This window comes from Triticum aestivum, chromosome 5A, assembly GCF_018294505.1.
Source record: "Triticum aestivum cultivar Chinese Spring chromosome 5A, IWGSC CS RefSeq v2.1, whole genome shotgun sequence".
NCBI classification, from domain to species: domain Eukaryota; kingdom Viridiplantae; phylum Streptophyta; class Magnoliopsida; order Poales; family Poaceae; genus Triticum; species Triticum aestivum.
Window position 1 is genome coordinate 457,964,781 of NC_057806.1, and position 10,352 is coordinate 457,975,132.

General features: G+C 41.9%; 1 protein-coding gene across 2 annotated transcripts; it reads left to right on the forward strand.

Moving 5' to 3' along the window:
• Positions 1-1,164: 1,164 nt before the first annotated feature.
• LOC123103996 (DNA (cytosine-5)-methyltransferase DRM2) lies at positions 1,165-8,381 on the forward strand. Of its 2 annotated transcripts, XM_044525706.1 has the most exons (9): positions 1,165-1,577; positions 3,080-3,143; positions 3,352-3,468; positions 3,576-3,684; positions 3,766-3,812; positions 3,911-4,063; positions 6,719-6,818; positions 6,909-7,000; positions 7,095-8,381. In XM_044525706.1, exons 2-9 carry the CDS (start codon positions 3,084-3,086, stop codon positions 8,271-8,273), a joined length of 1,857 nt encoding a protein of 618 aa, XP_044381641.1. In that variant the 5' UTR covers positions 1,165-1,577; positions 3,080-3,083; the 3' UTR covers positions 8,274-8,381. The 2 variants fall into 2 exon arrangements, with proteins under 2 accessions (XP_044381641.1, XP_044381642.1); XM_044525707.1 differs by lacking the exon at positions 3,080-3,143.
• The last annotated feature ends 1,971 nt before the right edge of the window (positions 8,382-10,352 follow it).

Here is a 10,352-nt window from a genome sequence, read left to right on the forward strand (position 1 = left end):
ATACCCGTAGTGCGTGGCAAAAATTTACATATCAGCTCGGCTCATTCCCGCGGCGCGGCGAGGTGCGGCGAGGCGGGCGGCGGAGGAGGAGCGCGCGTGGATATTCATCTTGTTCTCATGCTCGTACAAGTGGGGAAAGAACCTCCCTTATAAGGAGGTCCAACTCCCACTAAACTAGCAATGTGGGACTAAACTTTAGTAGTATCCCTTGCCTTGCACAAATGGGCTAAATGAGCCTCTAGGATTTATTAGGAATTTCTGAAATAGTTATTGGGCTGCCCAAAATAGACTAAATTCCAGCACTTTTTGGGGCTCATGACTGTCGAGCTTGCCGGACAAGGGGAAGATAGGAGGTGAAACACACTCTTCTGAATTATATGTATCTGTGAGATTAATTTTTGGTTTTGATGCACAAAAGCAAACCATTTCTATTGGAAACATTCTACAACGGCCGACGATCATTTATATTAGGTTTAAAAGTATAATTTAAGTCTATTTAGTTGAAATATTTCAAAGATATAATAAATTTGGTTCGGTTTAAATGAATACCATCCGATTTGTATGAAGTTCCTATATTTTGTTTAGTTTTGCTTTGAAATATATGCACGCATGTTGAATGACCACTGCCGCATTAGTGTCCACGAACTGTTCAAGATTGGTCCGTGACAACTGACAAATAGAATACATTTTGGAGGCTGATTTCTTTTTAAATGCAGTATCGACACATACAGTGATACATACACACATACACTCGTCCCTATGACCGCATGCATGCACACCTTACTCCCTTGATCACCTCCGAAAGATCCCCGTAGTCGATGAAAATGTCTCCTCTCCTACTAAACACACATCCTGAAATGGCTGAAAAGAAAAATACAAGCACCGATTAAGTTTATGACTTGAATTCTGATAGACTGTGAATATCACTGTCACCTAAACATTGGACCATACATTGATACGCTTAAAGATGCCCTTTAAACATTCAACCATACATTGATACGCTTGAAGATGCCCTTTATTATTATAATCAATGTGAGATGCTTTTTCTCTCTCCTTCTTCATGCATTGAGATGTGCGCTGCGCACACAAACTGTGTAACCAGCCGTGTGTGTGCAGGGACACATCAAGAGAGAACCACGGCGAGCGCCCGTCTTCATTCTCTCGCCAAGAAAACCGAAGAAGCATCCGTGTGCATAGCACGCCGCACAAAGGGCAGCACATTTGTGCAGCGCAGCCTCGCCTCTTCCTCCCCTCGTCTAAAGCAGAGGGGCAGAGCAGGCCGCGCCGCTGTCGTCTCCCACTCTCCGTCGCCGTCACCGTTGCCCTCTCCTCCTCATCTGCCTCCGCCCTCTCCAGTGCTCGCCTCCTCCTCCGCCGTCGCCGTCGCCGTTGCGGTCTCCTCCGCGGCTCCGCCTCCGCCCTTCCTCGTGTGCTTGCCTGCTCCTTGGCCGTCGCCCTCTCCTCCGTGGCTCAACCTCCGTTCTTCCTCGTGCTCCCCCTCGCCCTCTTTACCGCAGAGAGAGAGAGAGAGAAAGAGAGGGTCAGAGGCGGCGCGTCTACTCAGATCAACAATGGTGGTAGGTTCTCCTCCCCTTCCTCTGTTACGGCGGTCTCTGGGCCCTATGATCCAATGGATTTTCGATTGAGAAATGGAATGCTTAGTAATCTTTATGTGAGGATTGCATTTCATAGGATTTCTACCTAGGACTTCTTGCGCACCACATCCAATTTCGATTGACTCGAAACACTCGGAAAGGGATATCCTTTCCCTTCTCTGCGGCGCAAATCGAATCAAACTAACTCCCCAGATGTCGGGAAGATCTCGCGTTTTTATTTATTGGTGATGTATCTCTCCGTAGACGATTTGGTTCGCACGCGAGGTTATTTTGGTTTATTCGATCGAAAAATATGCCCCCGTTCCTCCGTTGTCACACCTAACAGGGGATTCAGTGTGTCCCAGACCCTAGAATTGGATCGGCCTCGGCCTGTGCTGATTTCAGAATATAGCACTCACCGGATTTCATGTTCCATCGTCTCGTTAGCTCCTCAGTCTGTTTCTTGTACTATGTGATCAGCTCACTGGTCCTTGTCTGCATTTCGGCACATAGGTCATGAATGGATTACGCCAAATACTCTGCTGCAATACTTGTCAAAATATTGATCTGTATAGGTGAATTCACAACACCATTTTTTTCTTTTTCCGGGAGGAGGATAAACCCCCAGCCTCTGGTGAATTCACAACTGAAAGATTGAATATTGATTGTGCGCAGCACAAACTGAATGCCTTCTTCATAGGACACTCTCATGTGTATCTTTTCTTTATGGTCCATTCAATCCTTTTTTTAATCTTATACTTGATGCATTCTGGACCGTAGAGTTGAATGGGGCTGTGCTGATTTTGCCTTCATTTTCAGTCGTGCCTGATCTTGTTTCATATGTCGTTCATGACGACATGTTGACACTCTTGTGATCAGAATTCAGGCATATAGCATAAGGAACTATACGGTTTTAGTTTGTGTTACACTGGTCCACCCATAAAAAGGACAGACCCAGTGCATAGAAGCTCCCACACAAGGTGGGGTCTGGGGAGGGATTATAGGAACCTAGTCTTACCCCTGCAAAGTGCAATGCAGAGAGGCTGGTTCGAACCCAGGACCTCTTGGCACAAGTGGGGAGGACTTCACCACTGCGCCAGGCCTGCCCTCACACTGGTCCACCCATATGGTCCAAAATTCTTACTTCTCTGGCACTTCATCTCATGCATTTGAGCAGTTAATTTGGACCGCAAAGTATCTTTGTTTATCAGTTTGATGCATGCACCGCCAAGCTGTACTACAGTAGTGTCTTTTTTGGTTAATCTTATTCCAGATGACAAAATGGGCAAACCTGTTTAATCTGATCACCTTTTCAGATTTACCAATCTGGTCAGTGTCGTCCCATAAATGCCCTCTTATTCATAATGTGTTCTAGTTCCCAGAGAAATTTTCTTCCAGACCTCTGAATGTTCACTCTTAAGTTTGTTAGGCATCCCCATAACCGATGTTTCTAATTGTACTGATGTATACTCTTCTGGCATTAGCTTGATGTCTTGCTGTGACCGGAGGACGGAGGTTGAGGGGGGTGTGTTCAATAATAAACAAATGGTATTTTATTCCTTTTTGGTGTGATCTAGCCTTTTAGACTCTAGAATTGAATTTGGTTGCGCTGATTTCGATAGAGATTTCAATTTTGATATCTTGCTGTTTTGGGCTTGTGGCACAGTAAATTCCTCAATTGTATTATTTTACTCTTTATAATTGCTTTGCTGGTAGTTTTTTTTTCAGTATTGATAATTCATGTGACATGTCACAGGACTGGACTAGCGATAACGATGATAGTGATAAGTTTGAGTGGGAAAGTGATGGTGAGGCTGAACCCTCATCGGCTCCGGCCTTCAGGAACTTGGATGCCGCTGGTCCTTCCACGCTGGTACGGCAGATAGTGCTTGATAGAAAATTATGTCTTTTTGAACAAGAGCTAGCTAGGATTTTTTATTATGATCATAGTGTGATATTTGTTCATGCAACTGTCTAAAGGATTCTAATGGGTGGGCCAACGAGGAAGCACCACCCACTTCGTTAGTCGAGGGATATGTGTTAATGGGTTTCCCGAAAGAGATGGTCTTGAAGGGAATTAAGGAGATTGGTAATACTGAAATTAATCAATTTCATTTCATTGTCTTTTTGTGCCTTTGCCCTCCTGTTTTAACCAGGTTTTTGCTTTCAGGGCACAGTGATGCAAATGCATTGCTGGAACTACTTCTCACATATAAGGTATTTGTCCATATGATTCTGCTACTTAGTTTATCCTATGATGCTTTTGCTGCACGGTGGCAAGAATTATATGTTACAATTGGTTATGTGAACTGCAGACACTGGGTGATGATGCTGCAGCGGGTAATTGCTCTACTTCTGGTTGCTTCCCCCAGAGTGTTGAAGATGATGATGATTTTGATTTTGAAAACTGGGATGGAGACGATGATGCTGATGGGAGAGAGCCCAACCCTGATAGTTCTGGTGATGAGGTAGTTGATTCTCTATCATTAGTTCGGTAACTGAGAAATCTTTGATCATATGTATGCTGATACATGTGATGATGTGAAATCTTTGCCATATGTATGTGTTGAGCAGCTCTATTATGATTTCTCTTCTTAATGGGTGCTATGCAAGAGTTTCATATGATCATATCCAAGAGAATATATTGCCCATACATGTGCTTTAACCTTCAGAGATGCAAATTTACATGACAAATATGCTCTTGGATTTTTATATAGTCTAAGATATAGGTATAATCTAACTGAGCTCAGAAGGGTTTGGAAGTAGCACAAGCTAAATGCTGAATACTAAAGAAAGAAGCAAGAATATAGCTGGACCTAAATAAATCTATCTTGCACTGCTAGTAGAGTTAGTGATGTGGCCTATCATCTTGTCTCAGTAGAATCAAAGTGGGGTTGGAAACTTAGTGTGCAGGTAGGATGATAAGGCCTTAAAACTTAAATGACATAGTTCGAGATTCTTCTTTTGACTTTCACTTACACAAAATCATATCACCTGAGAGAACTTCAGGTACCAGACTAGTTGCATCAAACTTCCCTCTAAGGCCAACCTCAGAAGAGCAACACCTACCTGTTAGAGCTGAGAAATAGGAGGGATTCGATCCATAGATGCTGAGAAATAGGAGGGATTCGATCCATAGATGTTCTTCCAGAAACATATAGAGAGTCACTAATTTAGAAGGGTTTTTTATTATTTATGCCATTGGTTATGTCCCACTGCTCTGTTTTGCCACTAGGAATTTCAACTAAGAAGAATACGCAGGAGCTGTGCATCATTGCATTAAGAATGCCTAAACAAGAGTGGCCAGGTCTCTCTTGCAAAGACACAAGAGGCAAGGATGTGATGTATTGTTTCCTCTTCCTGATCATATAACAGGCAGCATTCTGGATGTGGCAAACCTCTCCGAGAAAGGCGGCCAGCCATCCAGCATCTATTATGGGCAACCAACCATAGGCATTTCTTAGGGCTCCATGACTTCCAAATCAACCTCCAAAGTTCCAGACCAGCTGAAGCAATAAATAAAGCTTCATAAGCTTTTTTGCCGAGTACTGCCCATCCCCAGCAAATCCCATAACGAAACATTTCTTTTCTTGAATACGCAGGAGCTGTGCATCATTGCATTAAGAAGAATAAGTGTACATAGAGTACAAAGACACCCACACACCCACTAAAACAGCTATAAAACAGACGCACACAAGCAAAAAAAAAAAAACCATGGCCAACACTCAAGCATGACCAAACTAAGGCTGTTCCATGGCCAGCCCGGCCAAGCCTTTTGCCTCGGCCATGGACCAAAGTTGCGGCTCATCTTTAACAGCCAGCAGCACCCTTTGGACACTACGCGAACTCCCGTGGAAGACACAATCATTTGGATGCTTCGAAATCATCTAAGCACAGAGATTGATCAAGGAGTTCAAACAGCCTTCATCGAACATGGCACCATAGAGATGGTTCTGAGCCACCAATCAAAGAAAAGCTCAGATGGTGATTGGGGAGCGAAGTCAGGGAGACCTAGATGTCTAAACAAGAGTGACCGGGTCTCTCTTGCAAAGACACAAGAGGCAAGGATGTGATCTATTGTTTCCTCTTCATGATCATATAACAGGCAGCATTCTGGATGTGGCAAACCCCTCCGAGAAAGGCGGCCAGCCATCCAGCATCTATTATGGGCAACCAACCATAGGCATTTCTTAGGGCTCCATGACTTCCAAATCGACCTCCAAAGTTCCAGACCAGCTGAAACAATAAATAAAGCTTCATAAGCTTTTTTGCCGAGTACTGCCCATCCCCAGCAAATCTCCAAGCATGCTCATCTTCTATATCATTCTGGAGCTCCACACTTGGACACAAGGTCCCATATATCCAAATATTCAGGCAGGACAACACCAAGAGAGTGCCCTGTATGTCTTGCACCCAGCAATTCCCGGTCAGCGCATCTTGAACTGTACGGCTTTTAGCATGGCGCTTAGGGATGAGGGCAAAAAGGGTGTTACGGCCATTTATGCTACAAAATTTCATATTAGTGTGTATAAATCATAGATCATGCTACAAGTTATGCAAATAAAATGAGTGAAGATAATATTGTATAGTTCAATGCTATTCATGGCTAGATATATATGTTTTCAGAAGACCTGGTTATATGTAATGATTTATAACAAGTAGGGAAAGAATATGGAGTGTTTGATGTCTATTCCACCAGCTTTCGTGTTCATGCATACATTAACTTTTGTGTTTGGATCATTCTCAAACAGCACCAGAGAATAACAAGTTGGGTTCCTAAACGATCTCATTGATTCTTGTTCATTTTCTTTTCTCTTGTTTCTTGGGTGACTTGTTAGATATTGTGGAGGTTTAGTGAGCGCCATGTCAAATTTCTCTACCATATTCTTTCTTTTTCCTCTTTAGCTTTTATCGGGGAATTTCTAGTCTTAGTAGGAGCTTTCCAAAGAAATGTGTTACATATTTCCTGATCATTGATTAGCTGTAGCCCTCCTTTTCTGTGCCCTTGTAGATGTTGTTGTGCACTTGTATTTCCCTATCATTGGTCACTTAGTTGGCATTGAAAAGGAAGTGAGATATATAAATTATTTTCTAATTTCTATTTTTGCTTTGCCTCTGTGCAGGATTTCCTAAGAGAGATGTCAGAGAAGGACAACAAGATCAAGTCCTTAGTAGACATGGGCTTTCCTGAAGATGAAGCAAATATGGCTATTACCAGATGTGGTATGCCTCTTTTTTGAAGTTGTTACCTGACAGTCATGCTTTCATGGAGAAGGCACCTTATGCTGTATATTTATGTTTGAAATTTCCTAGGTGTGGATGCCGCTCTCACTGTATTAGTTGATTCAGTCTATGCATCACAGGCTGCAGGAGATTGTCATTATGGGAACTTGTCTGACTATGAGGTACCTTGTGGTTTGACTGTATATTTGAATAAAAAAGTGGTTTCTCTCTTTTGGTTTGATGCAAGGATGTTGGAATTTGTGTATAATTTGGCAGGTTACTGGTAGCTGCTTTGATTCTTTGGGAGGGAGAAAGAGAGCAAGATTGATGGAAGGGAGCAAGAAAAGGCGGAAGCGGTATGGAGGTGCAGCACAAGGAAATCGACGGCCCTTGGATGGTAGCCATGAAGAACCAATGCCTCTCCCAAATCCAATGATTGGATTTAACCTGCCTAATGATAGGCTACGATCAGTGACCAGACGGCTTCCTCAACAAGCTATCGGGCCACCTTTCTTCTACTATGAAAATGTGGCACTAGCTCCAAAAGGTGTATGGGCGACAATTTCAAGATTCCTGTATGACATTGAGCCAGAGTTTGTGGATTCTAAGCACTTGTGTGCAGCTGCTAGAAAAAGAGGCTATATCCATAATTTGCCAATTGAGAACAGATTTCCTCTCCTGCCTCTCCCTCCAAAGACTATATTTGAGGCTTTTCCTCATTACAAGAAGTGGTGGCCTTCTTGGGATCCGAGAAGGCAACTCAATTGTTTGCAGACAAGCATGTCAAGTGCGAAATTGACAGAAAGAATCCAATGTGCTCTTGCAAGCTCAGGCAATCCACCACCTAAAAGTGTTCAAAAGTATGTCATGGATGAGTGCAGAAAATGGAATCTTGTCTGGGTTGGGAAGAACAAAGTTGCTCATTTGGAACCGGATGAGGTAGAATACCTGCTTGGTTTTCCAAGGGACCACACAAGGGGAGTTGGCAAAACAGAGAGGTTCAAATCTCTTGGCAATTCGTTCCAAGTAGATACCGTTGCTTATCACCTGTCAGTGCTGAAGGACATGTATCCCAATGGTGTTAATGTGCTATCTTTATTCACTGGTATTGGAGGAGGAGAGGTAGCACTGCACAGGCTTGGGATCCACATGAAGACAGTAGTTTCTGTTGAGATAGGCGAAGTTAATAGGAGGATTTTGAGGGGTTGGTGGGATCAGACTCAAACTGGCACATTAATTGAGATTGCTGATGTAAAATCTCTTACTGACGATAGAATTGCAACGTTTGTTAGAAGATTTGGCGGCTTTGACTTGGTGATTGGGGGCAGCCCATGTAACAACCTTGCCGGCAGCAACAGGCACCATCGTGATGGCTTGGAGGGCGAGCAATCTGCTTTGTTCTACCATTACTTCAGAATCGTGGATGCTGTAAAGTCGGCTATGGGGCGGATGTAGCCTAATCATTTTAGTTAATGTTTTATCATTCCATGCTTATCTGTAGGAACCACAACTTCATCTGTGTTAAACGTTGAGTTGATGTGAAGGATGTTTATTTCTGAGAAACATCGCATTATTCTTCAGTTATATGATTTCTTGTTGCTAACTAATTTAGAGCCTGCTCGTCTTTATTTGAAAAAGGTTTATTGCTGTCCCTTCAACTGTTTTCAGTTTCTAATCTTGTACAGGTAGAAAGTAAGTTCAGTTTTCCTCCTTTCCCATTTTTACTTCGTAGAAACATCCCTTGTTCTTGTATGGAAGCTATTGTTGAACCTACTAATCAGGTCAACAGTGGAAACTTTGCCCACTAGACAAGTAGACATGATACTCTGGAATCCGAGCTGCTGGATTCATGAACGCGTTTGCATTGGAGGTGCAGTGGGGGATTTAGAGGCAGCGGAGGAAGTTTGTCGATGCTGCCATGTTGGGTGACTCGCTTCCCCGTGGGTGGAAGCAAATCCTGGGGATTGTCGAAGGGAGTGTGTTGCCTGGATCAATCACCATCATTATGTTAGGTTTGTTCTGCTTGCTGTGTATAATTTTTTTATACTAGTGATATTGGATGTCAATTGATACTTGATAGGTGCTCTATCCTCGGTGTATAGTTTGTTTTGATCCTAGTGGTATTGGTTGGTTGATACTTGATAGGTGTTTTATCCTTCTAGGTTTGAATAATTGAGTGTTTATGATCCAAATGAGATGCAATTTGGAAGTATGCAGTATCTCTGACAATGATTTAGGTTCCTTTTCATATTCACATTACAGAAAAATGAGTTCTGTAATATGAATTACTATGGAAAATGATGTCTTCTAGGTTACTGATACTGATTCAGTGGCCAGATAAAGCATTAAACTAGATATTAGAAACATAGGCATCAGGGCGATGGGGCCTCTGGATGTCTAGTCATTTTTCTTATTTTAGTTGAAGTACATAGTGCATTCCTTTTATCTCATTTTTAATCCTAATAATCAATTAGTTGGTCATGTTTGTTTTCCTTGTGAGCGCCTCTGATTGTAATGCATGCATACATAGAACATTTTTGCAATCTATACATCAGTTAGTTAGTCGCATTTGGTTCCATTTTTTCTCCTTTTTGCTTATATAATGTTCAATGGAGGTATCCTCTCTCTGGCTGGGCAGGGATGCCTCTGTCAATCCCATGTCTGGCATATACGTGACAATCCCAAAGCACTCCATTCCAAAATAAGTGTCTCAAACTTAATACAACTTTGTATTAAAGTTAGTATAACACTTATTTTGGAACGGAGAGAGTAAAAATTATCTGGATAAGGATTTTGGAAGGTCTGTTTTTCCTTAGGACAAAGGAGCTGCAGTCTTTTCTGTTTGATAGTTCAAGGGTCCGGGGAATACTTTTCTCGAAGAGTTAATTATGGTGAGCCGATTTAGTCCTGTGTTAAGAGGACTGAAAGACTTTGGTCAGGTTAACATAAACCTCCATAACCCAGCTCTTAACCCCAAACAAACACAGCCCAGGGAAGAATTATCTGATCGAACTAGATGCCAATCTCTTATTGCTGTAATTAGTTATTTGTTTGCCACCTGCTTACTGTGTATTGAAAATAAGGCTAATGTAACACCCCAGTGTCATGCTACAGCAACCTCACCCTAATGATACCATGTCACCATGCTTACTAAGCTAATTGCCACTTTTCCAGAATCAAAGCCAAATTCAATTTAAATTGCAAGTCAAAAATTTACATCTTAAAAATGCAAACAAAAATATTCATAATATTGCAAATAATCACCGAGTAATTGTCATGGAGAAACCAACATTTTTAAAGTACTTAAATGCCTTTAACCTATTTAAAACAGAGCCAGCAACATTTAGTTGAAACATTTCATTTTAAATAAATATTTAGAATTTTCAAAATAAACTGTAACTGTTTGTGCTAACTCAAAATATGGCCTAGTATTTATGTGCTAGTTTTCACATGCAACAAAAATCATTTAATATTAAATTAAAATTGCAAAACAATAAAGGAATATATAGAAACAGAAATAAAAAGAAAAGGGAG

Coding starts and splice junctions, on each gene's coding strand:
- LOC123103996 (XM_044525706.1), top strand. CDS start 3,084: ATGTCTTGCTGTGACCGGAGGACGGAGGTTGAGGGGGGTGTGTTCAAT. Junction 6,819..6,908: donor TATGGCTATTACCAGATGTG/GTATGCCTCTTT, acceptor GAAATTTCCTAG/GTGTGGATGCCGCTCTCACT. Junction 7,001..7,094: donor GGAACTTGTCTGACTATGAG/GTACCTTGTGGT, acceptor ATAATTTGGCAG/GTTACTGGTAGCTGCTTTGA.